This window comes from Cervus elaphus, chromosome 12 (assembly GCF_910594005.1).
Source record: "Cervus elaphus chromosome 12, mCerEla1.1, whole genome shotgun sequence".
NCBI lineage: Eukaryota > Metazoa > Chordata > Mammalia > Artiodactyla > Cervidae > Cervus > Cervus elaphus.
In genome coordinates this window covers 57537815-57554837 of record NC_057826.1, presented here as the reverse complement: position 1 = coordinate 57554837, position 17023 = coordinate 57537815, and the positions used below count along the sequence as shown (strand labels likewise).

The 17023-nt window shown below is 35.2% G+C and overlaps 1 protein-coding gene across 5 annotated transcripts in view; it reads right to left on the bottom strand.

Moving 5' to 3' along the window:
• Positions 1-678: 678 nt before the first annotated feature.
• Positions 679-17023, bottom strand: part of NIN (ninein) — a 100711-nt gene continuing 84366 nt past the window's right edge. The window contains exons 27-32 of one of the 5 annotated variants that reach the window (XM_043919037.1): positions 16106-16255; positions 15128-15175; positions 14052-14153; positions 9693-9893; positions 6119-6245; positions 679-4100 (exon numbers count right to left, since the gene is read on the bottom strand). In XM_043919037.1, coding sequence (XP_043774972.1) covers positions 3949-4100; positions 6119-6245; positions 9693-9893; positions 14052-14153; positions 15128-15175; positions 16106-16255 — 780 coding nt within the window. In that variant the 3' untranslated portion in view covers positions 679-3948. Of the gene's footprint in view, positions 4101-6118; positions 6246-6279; positions 8089-9692; positions 9894-14051; positions 14154-15127; positions 15176-16105; positions 16256-17023 lie in introns of those variants that run through there. The other 4 variants (XM_043919036.1, XM_043919039.1, XM_043919040.1 and 1 more) reach the window with 4 other exon arrangements.

Sequence of the window (17023 nt, the reverse complement as noted above, 5' to 3'; positions counted from 1 at the left end):
TAAGCAGCTTAACTGAAAATTATGAATCACCCATAATTATGGCCAAGTGAAATAAAGGCACGCCTGAAGCAACCAAAATCCCAAGTAGGGCTTCACCTGAGGTTGTCAGGATTTTAGAAGTAAATTATGAACCACCACAGGGGTCCCAAACTGGCTGGTGTGACGGTCATTGATTCTGTGACAGAAATGGAGAAGCAGTGCTCTAGATCACATACAAATCATTTTGGGATTGGGGGTGGGGGGACAGGGTTTTAAATGCAGGCCCTGAGTCAGTAAGTCTGGAGTGGGAGCTCCAGAGATTCTGCATTTGTAAAATGTGTTTAGTGCAATGTTTTGATGCTTTCACTCTAAAAACTCATGCTTTCAGTATGATAAACATACTGAAACTGTTTACAAAAGTTCAAGGAGATAGAAAACAAGGGCCATATTTGCAAAATTATTTATTTACATTTTAAGCTCATGGTAAAATAATTCTAGGATAGAATGGCTAAGATGAAATATACCAAGTTGATATAAACACACACATTTATCTTTACATGAAAAGAATTCTAGCGATGGCTATAGATGAACTCAGGTTTTCCTTTTCAAAACCAATGTTCCTTTCAATCATGCTGTGATAATGTCTTCCAATAAGAACAGATTTAATGTATATCATTAAAAAAAAATCTGAGAAAAAGCTGACTTGGATAGATTTATTATTAAACTGCTATCCATATGTCATAAAACCAAAAATGTTTTACAGGGCTGAGATGTTCAAATAGGTCCAAACATGATATAATTAATAACTTTTAAGTAAGGAATGCTTTGGCTATTAGGTTTTGACTTAGTTTTGGCATTACTTGCAATAATTTATATCATTTCAGTTAGTCACTTGGTAATCCATTCAAAACAAGACTTAATACTGTCACAAAGCACTTAGCCTTACCTTGAGTGGGAATATCTTTAAGATGCTGACAATAGCAACACATTTCTCTTTTCCCTCACTCAGAAAAAAAGAAATCACAGAAATAAAAAATTCATTTTCACACGTTGAAGTTTTACTCATTCTTAAAAAAACAAAAGTTCCTCATCATAATGCCTATTCTGGGTATTGGTACATTATCAAAATGCTAGACCTGTGAGAACTGCTCCTATACCTTGAAAGCCTATGACTTGGTGATCTACATATGTTTAAGGTTAAATATATAAACAATGCATTTGAAGCTTCTGGGAAGAATTCACATTTACAATAGTTTTTAAAAATCTGGGTTTATTAAGTTTTAGAAAAATAAATACTGTGGTTGGTTCTACCCTCCCCATCCACTTTTCTCCCCTTACAAATTTGAGCTTAAGAGTTCAGGCTTCTAAAAAGCAGAAGAAAGCAAAATAGAACAATGTAGGTTTTATTATTCACATTTTCCCTTTCTAAGGGTAACATTATCAAAATGGCAAACTTGATTCTCTTTCCTTGAAATGAAGATCCTATCTCCTAAAACTAATTTAAATAACTGTTCTTAAGAAATCAAATGAATTTAACAACAAGTACTTTTAATAAACTAGGAATTAAATGCCTATAAAATATATAACATGATTTTAAGGAGTCCTATTATAAAGTCTGAAAGCAAAATCTAAATATTTAATAGTTTAAATTTAATCTCTTTAAAAGTTTTTTAAAAGCTGCAAGCTATATTATAAATTGCCAGTTAAATTCCCACTCTAGTCTACAAAAATAATCTGCTGCACAAATATATAAATTTAAGGTAACCCTACTTGTGTTGATCTTTTTTCCAGTCTTATAAGTTCAGTAAAACAAAAAGTAAGCACCTAGATATTAAATTAACTTTCATTTGAGCAGCATTTTGATTTTAAAGGGATTCTAAATGTAGTCTAAAACTTTCCAGAAGTCATATTTACACTCATTGTACAGCACTTTATATACATATAAATACAGATTTATAAGAAATAAACAAATTAACCTATACTTTTCATAATGTAAAAAATAAAGATAAAAATACAACATATGTGATCATATGGTAAGCCATCTATTTGAGAAATATGCTTGGTGTTCAGTTCTGATGGCAAAAGCCTTGAATAACTTAAAGCATATCACATAAACACACCACAGGTGCTTAGTTTATTTATGATCTTAACCTAGGCCTATCTACAGTTTTAAGTGTTAAAGTCAATGCTGCATAAATAGTTGAGTTTAGTACTGTCTGCACTGGAGAAAAATGATTATGGAAGGTATGACAGCAGATGTCAAATGTTTTTAAATATAACTATAGGGAGGGATTAAAATTAATTCTTTTCCGGAGGGAAATCAGGAATTTCTGATAATAGAGCTTTCGTTAGCAGTTTGCTTTGCCTTTTGTTCCTGCCCATAAGGTAGTGTTTGATTTTGCTGTGATATCTCTTATAAAAAAATTGATGGACTTGACTTTCCTGGAATACAGCAGAGTGGATTTTTGTGATCTAATTACCCTTCCACAAAAACAAATAGGTAGCTGTGATAAGGTCTGTTCGTGTCCCACACACAAAGTTCTTTACCAACCAATTCTTGGCTGAAGTAGGCTAGAAGCAGGGATTTTATCTGGGGAAAGAAGTTATTCAAAATGTTTACTGTTCTATAATGTTCTAGTCTTGAGACTGACTGGAAAATCCTCTTTGGCGCTCCTTTACCTCAGAAGGCATGCCAGTTCTTATTACAGTAAGAAATTCTTATGATCAGATTCAAGGTACCGAGGAATAGGAAGCATGGAAATGTTGACCCACATTAAACAAACAAGCAAATAATAACTCTTCTGTAAGTTAAAAGAGGTTTTTAACTCTAAAAGCAAGGCCCTTTCCCCAGAAAAGTAAATTCATTAAAAATGTAGAAATAAAAATCCCATTATGGCTCTAAATATACAACAAATAAATAAGGTCACATATTTTGTACATTTCAAATTTTTAAAGAGCCCTACAGTATTTCAGGAAGATGACTTAAAGTATTGTTCCCTGAGTTCTTGATGCAACCCCAAATATAAGTTCATGAACTCTAAGACCTTAAAGAGAGAAAAATCCACATGGCTTGCTTCCTCTCTCTTTTAGGATTAGCTGTTTACTCCAAAGCAGTTTGTTCAGTGCTTACCCTATAGTTCAAATGCTTTAAGAATGTGGCTTTATCCATTTCTTAGAAGACAAACTCCCAAAGAAACTTCTAAGAAGGAAAAAAAAAAAAAAAGACTGTTTAAAGAAAGTAAAGTTTTAACATTAGTTTACAGTGCAGTTGAGTAGATGAGTTTTATATCTATAAGACATCAAGAGTGGTAATACTGTCATAGGTATTAGAAGGTAGAGTTCTATGAATTCTGCCTTTTCTGACCTCAGTGGTTATTGACTCTAGTTTCTGTTACCAAACAAAAAGTCTAACAATTAAAAAAACCCAAACTACTAGAAATAGAATGACTCTTACAAATTTAAGTGTATGAGAAGACATACATTTGGTTTTAAAATAAAGATCAAAACAACCAATTAATAATATCTCAATTTTAAAAAATCTGCAATTTACCTAACAACTTGTACATAACAGTAATTTTGAAAAACTCATTCAAAACTGGGGTTTTAAAATTCTTGAATTGTCTTCCTATCACCTTCTTGATGGTTATTAGAATATTTTTTAAAAATTCAAAGCTTGGGAATAGTTCAGTGAAATAGATATTTGTTTGCAACTTCCATTATAGTCTATTTAGAAAAACTAATTACAGTGAATAGAGACTTTAATTCTGTTCCTGGAAGTTTTATGTTAGGCTTAACTTTAAGCCACTAAAGGTTTCTAAGAAAACAACAACAACAACAGTTGAGAGAACATCTGAAATGTCCCATCCATTTCAGTAAAGTGCACAGTTACGAGTGTTCATCCTTTGGCTTGGCTATGACCTCAAGGGAGGTGTAGAAGTCAGTGGTGCTGGTGTCAGATTCCTGACTATATTACTGAGGCTGGCAATCTTCTCCTCTAGGAGGTAATTTTTCTTCTCTGCTGTTTTTTGTCGCTGTTCGGTCATTTCCAGAGCTTTCAACAACTGGGCATTTTCCACATACAAATCCTTCACTATTGCATCTGCTTTGGTATTCTTGCAGAGCTGGAAACAGAACCAGAAACATCTTGACTCCATTTCTGTTATTCTTTTAAAAGATCTGACATAAGGACAGTTGTTTATAAAGGCAAATGGCTTCTATCAGTTATATTCTTTTATTTTACAATACAGCTTTAGTATCAGACCTGGTACCAGGGATACAAGTAAAACAAATCCACTTATTCCAGGCTGTTTCTTTGCATAATTTGTTTGCAGAAGTCACTAATAAAATAACAAATTGATATTTGAGGGTTCAAAAGTGAAGGTATTTTCAGCCTAGGTATTATTTCTTTATTCATTCTCTAAAAATATCACAATTTCTGAGGTTGTGAACTGTTTACCTGTTATTAACAATAGATGCTTGTCTCCCGTTCATAACTACTACATACAACCTACTAAATGTAGCTCATGTATTATAACACAAAGATTCAGCAGTTACTTCCTTTTAAAATAAAACCTTGTCTAGAAGAGATATTCTAATCTTTATGGTTAGAATATATAGTCTTGGTTAGGGTGGGAACACTCTTCAGCAGTATTAGAATAATTTGATTTTTGGTCTCCTTAAGTTAATATCTTCCAATCCCCTTTCCCTCATTATACCTTTAACTCCTCATTTTACACCCAGTTTCAGGTAATGCATCTACAAGTATGAAGGTTTAAGGTAATAAAGAAAACTTAAGGCTTGGCTAACTAATTTACATAATAGCATTTCAAAGAGCAATGCTAAAGACTATCACATGGAAGCCCAGAACCTAGGTGACTGGCAAGTTTAACATAAAACTAACATTATTAAAAAAAAAAAAAAACCACACCTAACATTATTTTCTATTAAACTGTTTTAGTGTATAACCTTTCCTCTTTCCCTTCCATTAAAAAACACTTCAGTGACTCTTATCCAGTACACAACAAAATCCAAACTCTTGTGGCTTAGCACTAAGACCCTCCACTGTCTACTTTTCCCTCTCTCTCATTTGTTTCTTTTGCTTCTCCCAGAATAGGATGAACTGTTAATGCCAAAGTGTTTGTAGATGTCCACACCCCATGTTACCCATTTTCTTTGTTTTTGAACTGCTACTGGAAGTACTGCCAAATGGTCAGTACCATGTAGGTGAACTACACTCCATATGGGCAGGGATTTTGCTGTATTTCTAGTACTTGGAACAGAACCTGGCATGTAGTGACTATGTGTTGAATAAATGAGTAAGGGACTGAATCAATAAATGTAAGTACAGGACTTTCTCTTTCTCTCCATTCTGTGTATTAAGATTTAGGACACAGGAAAGTTCCTGTCCACCATTCCCTTGGGATTATTCTTCTCAGATTCTACATGTCTAAAAATCCAGGTTGGGCAGTTTCTACCCTCCTACCCCCTGCCACAGTTTGTCTCAATCTCAGATTCCAGAGAGGTTATAAAATTCCCTAGAAAGTAATCCTTTCTGTTATGTCTCTTCAGTAGATGCACAAATAATTTATAAGCACCAGGCCACACTTGCTGCCAGCAAGAGAAAAAGATTAGCCTACTTGGTGATCCTGAATTTGAGAGTCCAGATTCTGATTCAAAACACAGCCTTTTGGGGTCTGGCTATAGCCACAAGTTAGATTTTGAGGCTGTCATAGTTGTTGCAAATAAGAAAGCTAAAGTTACACTTATTATCCCCCCATTTTTTTTTTTTTTAACAAATATAAACTTCCTGTTTATTTGGGGCAAAAAAAGTCTATAAAAATTCAATTTGGATTGAACCTCATTAGAAATGCTTTAGGTCCACGAGTCACTGTTAGCAAATATACATTTAAAAAATTGTAGACAAACATATGACTCAAAAGAACTTTGGAAAAAACAATGTAGAATACAGAATTCATATTTTTGAAGTGGTATGGGGAACAGTGACTCCTAAATTCTTCTAATTTAGGAGTTTATAATAGAGTTTGTCTTTATTAGACAATAAAAGTTAGCAAGTTAGTAGCAATAAAGGAAAGTAAAACTGGAATTAAAGCAGAAGGTGAGATGGGTGGGTAGAGATGACCTGGGAAGCTCACTTGTTCTTTGAGCTGATTCACTTTCTCCTGAAGAAGCCTTTTCACCAGTTTCAATTTCTGTTCAACTTCCAACATTCGTTCCTCCATGACAGTTACCAGGTATTCCTGGTTTCCCTGAAGGAAAAGAAAAAAAATTGTATTGTTATTTGAAAATCATGCCATGAGAAAGCACTAGTAGTTAATTTTCCCCATAAGATGCCTAGAGAAAGGACAGCGAATGTTTGCTTTTGAATAGCAAGGGTGGATTTCTGATGAAATGGGAGTTCTGAACACTGCATGAGTTGCACAGGTTAGAAAGGTAACCCTATCAGAGGAAGAATCAAAGATAAAAAAAAAGAATCTTACCTGTGCTACCACCTTCCCCCGAGATAAAGCAAAAGTCTTAAAACCAATACTTAAGATCTGTGTGTACTTATTATAGTAAAATAGGTATCCAAAGTAAATTAAAAGATGGTTATCAACCTTTCATCTGTGATTTGGGTCTTTGCAATACTGTGGGACTTTCAACAACAAAATGAATAAAAACTGAGTTTATTCAGGATCACCTAACATTTCCAATCAGCTTGCAGTATGTGTGTCTGTTTTATTTTCGAAATGGCTGGTTACTGTGAGGGTGTTAGTGTTTCTAGTAGCCTCTTCCCACTAGTTCTTCTAATTATTGGTTTCCCAATTTGACTTGTCAATGTGCAGCAAATACCTGAATTGGAGGATGGACTTATCGTTAGAACATATTTAAAACTGAAAATTTTCTCCCCATAAAGAGCTCCTAGATGAAACAATAGGGCAGAAAAAGGATGCTGGCTTCTCCTCTTCTCCTTATACAACAGTGATGGATTAAGATGTGTGTGGGTTTTGGAGTGCAGAGGGACCTAGAACAAGATTTAGAGTGCAACTGACTACCCCTTCTCCCAGTCTACCAAAATGTTCACATAAAGAATTTCAGATTTTAAAAGGTTCTTCAAATGTTTAAGCAAGACTCAGGTGTTAGTAGCTGATGGCATAACCTGTCCTTAAAAATATACCCCAAAGTGTCCTTTAAAAAACACAAAGAATGACCAAATGTGAGGTGAAAGCCAACATTTGTGTGTGTTAAATAATAGCATTTATTCAAACATAAAAGAAACAACTAAGCCATGCAACTAATTTAAAGATAAAAACTGTAGTAGGCAAAAGATGAATGCAGAAGTTTCAAGAAACCAGGTCCTAAGAGCATCTAAAAATCCTATATTTTAAAAGGTATAAAATTCAAACATAAATGGAAAATGCCAGCTTTTCACTTGCCTTAAAAAAAAAGCAAAAGCAAAACAAAGCAAAAAACTTGGGTAATTAATTCAAAGAACATGGGGCATAGCAAAAGTGGGGAAAGAGGAAAAACAAAAGCAGTCATATATTTAAAATTTATTTTATTTCATCAAAAATTTCCTTTTTCCTGTCAAAAAAGTATTATACATCTTATATAAAACAGTATAAATAATCCTGATTTTCTTTAAATTCCATATATAAAAGCAGTACCTTTTGTTAAAAATATTTACAATGTATGGAATGAGAAAATATATAGAATACATCCTTTCAAGAATCTCAAATCCACACTCTTTAGATGATATAAATAATTAAGTGCAACAGGCTGAAATTTGTGAATTTGATTCACAAAATTCACATCCTTTCAAGAATTTCAAATTCATTCTCTTTAAGTGTAACAAGCTGAAATTTGTGAATTTGATTCACATAAATAAGAAACATAATACTGCAAAGGCTTAATAATAATAATAAAACTTAAAAGAGCACTTGTTTCCAAAACATTTCTCAGCTTATGTCTATATTTGTGTGGTGTGTGTGGGTGTGTGCATTTGAGTATCTGCCATGGTAAGAAATGCCATCAATAACAGCCCAGTTTTCACAGGTGCCCAATCCTTCTGTAGGAATCTGCGTGCACTGCTCGCTGCTCCGGTAGCAAGGCCTAGAGAAAGAAGGCAAGTGGTACACTTCACCCTGATGTCAAGATTATGCTTTTGGGGGGAATCTAAATTCACACATTTATAATGCAAACAATTTTTAAAAGCACACATCAATACTACATATGCAAGCGAAGCAACACAAGGCAGACGAAATCACATCACTCCACACACAGAGACAACATGCAGATTCTAACAACATTCTGTATTCTTAAAATCGGTGTCAGCTCAGTTACCAGAAACAGAGAGAGCCTGCCAGCACCTTCTCGTGAGAGCAATAAGCAGTCCACTCCGCCATCTGGCTGGAGAAATTCTCTCTTTTTAAATACAAAATCTTAACAGTTTTTGTCTATCTAATCCTCAAGTAATTGAAGTAAAGGGATACTTTTTACTTTTAAACACTGGTAGGTGGGTTGGGAGGAGCATATTTTAAAAGTAGTATATATGAGAGAGTAATGAGTAGGATCTTAGTTCGATCATTTGATTTAAAATGTCTATTAAAAACTGAGGTCAAGTTTCATGATTCACGTCTATAATGAAGAGCTGAAGCATCTGTCCAATACCTACCATCACAATGTTACTTCTGGAATTAACTTTTAGTATTTGGAAACTGAATGTAGGAAGCTTCCAAAAACATGGATTTTAAGCCTTTGTTAGAAAGAACAGATGACGACTACATCATGCAAAAGATAGATATATACTAGCAGGCAAAGAAAACAAAATTGCTCCAATGTACAATTATGGTGCCAATATGACTTTGCAAAGCAACTGTGACCAGATTACAGAAAAAGAGTTGGAAAATCCTTGTCAAATGTCACCTGAGAGGCAAGGTAAATTTTGAAAACAGAAGAAGAGTTATCCAACCTAGAATTAACTAATCTAGAATTCTGCAAATTAAGGAGTGTTTTTAATTTTATTCCTAATTCTGAGGAAGAATTAAGAGACTTCTGAAAGAAGAGAATCATGAATGAAGCACTAAAAAGAAAATTTAACTATTTGAAAACTTAGGTAATGTAAGATTGTGTCTGGAGGTTAATGCTAATTCAAAGGGAAGAGGAAGATCTTTATTTTCTTAAAAAAAGTTTTTCAAACTAGATCATTTAAAAAATAAGCTAAATGAATTATGTCAACTTAAAAAAGTCACCGATGACACATTCTACTTTAATAGTTGTGAAAAGTCCCCATTTGTGAATTCCAAGGAACTTAGCAGGCCACACCCCTCTAGTACAAGAAAACCCAGGATGCTTTGTTAGTAATACATATCCGAGAGTTGCACTTGGATTCTGTAACATTTTTGGCATCAGACAAGAATGTTAGGTCAATTGCACAGTATGCTCAAGTGAGCCTGACACTTCATCATCGCTTAGCAACTTGCATGAGACCCAGAACTCTTAATTACCCAGCTTAGCAGCTGAGAGCTCAAAAGTAGCACTGCAAAAACCAAGACCAAAGCCCAAACAGCACTGCACTTCTGTGGATTTGTAATACAGGTAAGGTGTAACTGACAAAAGACAGATTCTTCATCCCCACCTTTGAACTGGTATAACTTCCAAATAGGTAAAATTAAACTAGGTGATCTGTGTTTACTATTAGAAAAAGATCATCATACCTGTGGTGTGTTGGTTTCAGAAGTCCTATTTTCAAGTTCCTCCTGCAGGCACTGGTTTATCCTTTCTGCCTGCAGCAGCTGGTGTTGAAGCTGCAGAAAATGCTCCCTGGGAACCACTGGACAGGCCTGCTGCTGGAGCAGTTGCAGTTCCCAAGCATGAGGGGATGGGCTAAGCATCATAGTGGACCTCAGGTGCTGCATCTGGAGAATAAGAGCAAAGCCCTAGTCAGCTACCATGCCTTCAGTCACAGAGCTGCCTTGAAAGTAGCAGGCAGAGAGAAAGGAAGTCTACGGATTCATTAATTGCCTCTCAGACTTACTGATAACTTGAAAACAGGCAGCACAGTTGATCCCAAGTAAAAATAAAAAATCATTTTGCTTAGGAGGTAATACATTTAATGAATAAGCAGGCCTTAAAAGTTTTAGACTTACAGTGTACTTCCTCAATCTTAAGTGACAATAAAACATGAGGTACATGGTGCACGTATGTCTGGATTTTCCTTTTTTCTTCCTACACTAGAACATTTAATTATCCCTGTTTAAAAAAAAAAGGTGGAATAGGCAAAGGGTAGAAAGAGGTTATGCTTTACAGTTTTGCCACTTACCATTCATAAAGATTCTTTAAAAAAAAAAACAAACACATTTATTTTTACTTATTTGGCTGCATAGAGTCTTAGTTGTGGCATGTGGGATCTAGTTCCCTAACCAGGGATCGAACCCCACCCCCTTGTATCAGGAGCACAGAGTCTTAGCCACTGGACCACCAGAGAATTCCCCACAAAGATTCCTAAAAGCAGTTCAATGACTACTTTTTTTCTAAGTTAGCAATTTGTTTTGAGAATCTCGTCTTGCATATCAAATTATTTTAATCTATCTTAGTTTATCAGACAGGCAATTCTAGGACATAAGGTGATATTCCAGAATATTTGGGAATCGAAGTACATGGAATGAAAGGATTTATTCAAGACAATGAGGAAATGGTATGTGTATCACATGCCAATCAAATGTGGGGCAAGGGAAAGAAGGCACTGCATTTGGTCAGTGAAGCATGCCACTTCACATCTGTGGACACATTCAGCAGACACAGAGCTCAATGGAAGACATGCAACAAATATGACCAAGTACTAAACTCATGAGGAAGCACCCCCAGGCATGTGAGAAGGGAAAAAGGTCCTCTAAGACACAACTAGAATTAAATGTTATCATGAAACTTCAGAGCCACTATCCATTTCCTTAAATTTAAATTTCTGAGGTGGGGTATTACCCATTTTGAAATATTTCTAGTTATGGATTTAGAAAACCCACCACTTTATGATCCCCTGATTTTCTATCAGTGGGATGATTTTCTTCACCACGTCTTTAAATACTGAAGAAAATCCTAATGGAAATGTAAACAGATATATTCCAGAGTTAAATGAATTTGAATATTGGCTCTTAAGTATGTATTAACTGTCATAGTAGTAGAAATGATTACATGAATAAGGGGTTTAATGAGATGTCTCCATGCTATGAAATTCATTGAAAGAGAATGTTCTACCTTCACACACTATCTCAGGCAGAGAACTGCACCCTTCTCTGCTAGTTCCAACCACAGAGTTCTAGGTACAGGTTAGCCACAGATAAAACAAAAAAGAGAATTGCAGGAGTTATAAAAGAGAAAGAAAATATGAGTTATAAAGAGAAAGAACAGCACAAAACAGGGTATACTACATACCTTAACACATATGCTCTAGTCAGTAGGAACTTAAAAAGACCAACATCTACAGTTCTCTGTATATAAATTTTACAGATATTAAAATGTCAAACAGCTCTTAATTTGGCAGCCACTTCCTCATCTATTGTAATTTGGTTGGTTTATGAGCTTGCTTCCTTACCTCCATTCATTCCAATATAATAATTCAGAAGATTTCAAGTGCAGTACGGAATAGACCTGATGTTATATACCTTGCCTTGTGGAGATGCAAGATATAAACCATAAAACATTTTTGTTGTTCAAGTGTCTGAACTATTGGCTATCAGAGGTACACATCAGACTATAAGAACTGCTAACAGTCTGTAACTTTTTTTTTTAGGTGTTCAAAACAAATTGTTTATAGAACTTTGCCTCATATAGTTGAAAAAACCATGGAGTGGGAGGCAAATTCTTCCATTTCCTGGTCTAATAATTTGGGATCTTTAATTGCCCTGGGGTAAGGGTATGTGTTATGTTAATCAGTGATTTTAAACTATCCTATAGGGATGAGAAGAAATTCCTTCCCCCAAGGGAGTGCATACATCAGATAGAATCACCTAGAAAGCTTTCCCTAAATTCTTTGATACCGAAGATTCTGATGTAGGAATATCTCCCTGCCTGCCTACTGCCCCTCCCCCAAACCTGATGAGAATCCATGGGGGAGTGAGAAGAATGTACCTATCCCCTGATGAGCTGGGCAAAAAAAATGGTGTGAAAAACCACTGAACGTCCTCAAATTTGGCCTAATCTTTAGATAGCACAGCATAAATAAAAATCCAATTTATAGGTCCAGTGGGAAGGGGAAATGAAGAGTTATTGCTTAATGGTTAAAGTTTCTGTTTGGGGTGATGAAAAGGTTTTAGAAGTAGTGGTGACAGTTGTAGAACACTGTGAATGTAATTAATGCCACTGAATGCCACTTAACAAAATTTGCCATTTTAATCATTCATATATATAATTTCTATATATATATATACACACTTAGTATAAATTAAAACACAATGTCATATACCCAAATCGCTGAATTAGACACTTTAAATGAATGAATTGTGTAGTGTGTGAATTACATTTAACAAAGCTGCTAAAGAATTGAATTATATGTCTGCACAGAGTTCCCAGCTCAGTCTTATTTCAACAGAAGTTTCATTAGAATAGTGTATGAGATGTTCTTTACAGTGTTCCAATTAAAAATTCACGCTTTTTCTTTTTTCAGCTCCAGTGCCAAGAACACTCAATTTCCCTCATCCATTACCAAATATTTACTACCAGATCAGGGGGAAAAGTAATGAGGGGAAATTGCTTATGATGACTAATCATGTAACGTATGATTGGGAGAGAAGGGGGCATATGAGGCCAAAGAGAGCAGGTGGGAGAAGGCACAGCCTGTTGGAAGAGCATTTGGAGAGGATCTAACAGTGATTAAGTATACCCTGTTACTTTCCAATTGGGTACTAGACATGTCATGTGTGGCTTCAGATCTCTCATTCATTAGAGTATATAATTATTTCCTCAGAAAAGGCTATCTACATCTAAACACAGACTGCAGCTCAAAGTTTTAATAAACACATTTATTATATGCAGAAGGAAAAGCAAAAATGGTCTGGATTTCATTCTTTTTAGTGTCACTAATCTCCCTATTAGTAGATAAATCAGAGAACATAAAATTGACAGAAATCTTAGTGGTCATTTAAATGTAAATGCGATATGTTTGCCTATATTTCATATTTAAAAACCAAGCATCTATTGAAACTTATCTTTGCACATGTTCAGCTTCATGAAAGAAAATACTTACATATCTCTTTTCCTATAATTCTGGCTTTAAAATATTTGTATACACAGAACTTTTAAGAGCACAGAAAGATTTTCTACCCATACCTCTCTACCTTATATAATGTTACAGGTCATTAAATGCTGGACTAACTAATATTTTTATTACCCAAAGTAAAGTACCTCAATGAAATTTTTACTTATTAAGGGAGATTTTACATAAATTGTTTTACATCCTATAATTGCACTCGGTGTTCAGAAAGCAATCTATTAGACTAGAAACTCAATGTCCAAGATGACAAGTTTTACAAATCCACTTTCATATTTAACAGATGTACCTCTCCCAAGACAGTGCTGAGTTACAAATGTAGAAATGAACAATGGCAATACTTGAAAATTAAATGTCTAAATGCTAATGCTCTTAAACTCCCTGAATGTACTTCCTAACTGAATAGGTTGTAACAGAGCACATCACATCTATAAAACACTACACTGGGGGAGGTATCAGGAAACTATTAAAACCACAGCATTGGTGAGAGAGCTCTGAACCTCTAGGTTAGTACTGGACAGAGTCCCTGCCACTTGAATTTGTTGAGGCACAGGTCATTGGATTTTAGGATGGTCAACATTATTATTATTATTCCTTCTTCTGTGAAGCAGTATATATTCCTACAGCTGTGTAATTAGCAAAAATATTTATCAAACTTGGTAAGACAAACCAGAGTCCAGCTTGGCAATGTACTTAGATTTTCACTGTTTTCGTAATAAAAATTAAAGCTATGCTAGCCTCTCTCAACAAATGGGTCATTCATGGATTAAAATATTCTTCATAGCTAAGGTCATTTGCCTTAAAAACTTACCTCCATTAGCTGTTCATCCAGTTTTACTTGTTTCTTTTTCAGGCCTTCATTTTCCAGATGAATTGTTTCTAATTCTCGTTCAAGGGATTTTATCTGACTAACCTGTTGAAAAATATAAAACTCCCTTAAAAAAAAGAAAACAACCTGAATTGCTCTACTTTTTTTTGACAAATTTACACTAATCAGAAATCTCAACTCTTGGAAGAAAGCTGAGTTCATTCATCAAGGGAAAAGAACAAATAATTCAGTGCACTGATTATATTTAAGTAGTCTAGCTTTAATCACCACTCCTCACATAGAACAGAGTCCTAAGGCAGGTAGCTTTCAAACTTCAATGCCACTCACTGTACAAAATACATTTTATCTTGCAACCCAGTACACCCACACACCCCCACATGTACATATAAATGCATAATCAGTTGTAAGTATATATCACTAAAAGAAAACTTCCATGGAATAATATCCCTACTATAAGCCACGCACTCTGATATTTTATAGTATATTTTATTAAAGATGTCACAACATTGTAAAGAAACTATAATAAAAATGTTTTTAAATGCTGGTATTTCACTAAACTGATATCATGATCATCTCCTACAGATCTGCAGTAGGGAAAAATGTCTGAAAACAGAGTACACAAAACCTGATTTATTTAACTTTTTTCTCAATTTTAAAGAGAAATTTGAAAATTTTATGAGGATCCACTTTTGGAATTCTCTTTGGTACAGGATCTTATGAGAATCTAATGAGCTAGAGGACACTCAAGGATTCAGAATATTGCTAAGCGGAAAACATATGATACAATTCTAGAATGCTAATCTTGGCCTCCATCAAAAGAGCTGAGAAGAGTAGTAAGAACTGTTAAATGGAAATCAGTATACACTTTCCAGGCACCCTTAAATTAAATTCATCGTTATTTTAAAACCTATCATTAGACTTTCCCCTTGGTGAGCAGCTGGATGAAACCCAACATCTTTCTGAAAAGTTTACTTGAATATAACCTAGACTTTAAATGACATAATTACAGAACCATAATTTTATTTGCACTGGGAAACTAAAAAATTTGTGTGACTTACTTTATTGTGGTTGTCTGGAACTGAACCCGGAATATCTCCAAGGTGTGCCTGTAGTGAAAACTCTTGAGTTTTAGTTTAGAAAAAGAAAGAAAGGAAAACAAGTAGCAAGAACTCCCACAATAACACTGGTCTAGAACTCAGACTTCATGGAACAAAGAATACAAAGCAAATGGAATCGTGTTACAGAGGTTTAACCATGTGGTAGCCAGCCTCTAAGGGGTCCCTGGTGATCCCTATCTCACACCCTTGCCTGGTCCCCTGCCCCCACTATACCTGAGTTAGTCTGTGTGACCTATAGAATACAGAAGTGATGTTGCGTGACTTCTGAGATTGGTTTATAAAACATATTACAGTTTCCATCGTGGTCTTCTGGAATCTCTCTCTTGTATCACTCGTTGCCACATCCTGAGAAAAGGCCCAGGTAGTGAGGAACTGAGTCTCTGGCAATCAGTCAGCAAAAGACAGAAGCCTCTTCCTAACACGTTATCTGAATAAACCTGGAAGTGGATGATCTCTAGCATCAGTGAAGCCTTCGGATATTGCAGCCTCAGCTAATATCTAGACAGCAACCTCAGGAAAGACCCTGAGCCAAAATCATTCCATTAAGCTGCTTCCAAATTCCTGACCTACAGAAACTGAGACACGAATGTTTTGTCTTTTTATTACACAGCAATGGTTAGCCAAATTAAAATGTTCCTAATATTCAGGTATATATGTTTTACTAATTTACAAAGGCTTATATACTAATGAAGATGATTAACCATCTTCTTTATGAAAACTTAAATTGCTCCTTTTTAGCAGTCACTCAATCAAAAAGGACTATGATACTGCTTTGACAAGATGACAAAAGTGCAGATAAAAGGAAGAATCAAAATATGCCATCAGTCATTTCCTTGGAAGCACACAGGGGAAGAAACATACATTTAGGGATGCATCAGAGTCAGCACATAGGCACGTGGTATTAACTCAAAAACTCACCTTCCTATTCGTAGGAGATCGCTCCTTTTGAAACTGTTCACATTCTCTCTTTAAGCTCAACTTCTCCTGCTCTGTGGGCTTCACAGTACCTGATGAGTTTAGATGTTTTTGGTGCTTAGGAGAAGGAAGGTTGGATTCCAGCTGACGGACCTAACAAGAACCAGCATGAGGGGAAGAAATGCTAATATAACCAACCAGTCAGGAAAAACAAAAAGCTAACATAATGAAAGTTTTTATTCAGTGCTTGGGTTCTGTTGTATTAAAAAAGCTTTTTCCAGTCAAGTCTGCCAATTTTTGAAGCTTACTCTTTTGAATTTCAAAAGATCCTGTCTAGGTTAATCTATTTTTAGCCTGATCCAACACTATAAGCATCAGACAGGGAAGAGGGGACTTCTGGCTCAGCCAAAGCACTGGGAGTCAATAGAGCAATGTGGCCGCCAAGGAAACAGACGTCATCTGTGGGCACCTGTGTGCCTACATGAGCATAACTTTTGGGAGTGAAGGGGGTGACAGTTCCTCTGACTCTACAGGACTGTTCACACCTGAGCAGTGCATTTACATCAGCTAAGTTCCATGAAGACAGCGACCATGTTTAGTCTTGTTCACCACTGCAACTTTAGTGATAGCAGAGTTTCTGGCACAGCGTAGCAGTTCTAGTGAATATCTGTGACTCCTAAGAGTTCTTTCTCAAAAGAGAGATTTAAGCATAGGTTACAAATAGTTGCTCATTTATATTGATGTATGGCAGAAACTAACACAATACTGTAAAGGAATTATCCTTCAATTAAAAATAAATAAAAAAAATAATTGCTTGACTACTCAGCAGAGGTAAAGAATTTAAACATCAGCTGAAAAAAAAAATGATCTTTAAATACCATTCTAACCTTGAAATGCTGCATCTTTAAAGAGGGGCAACTT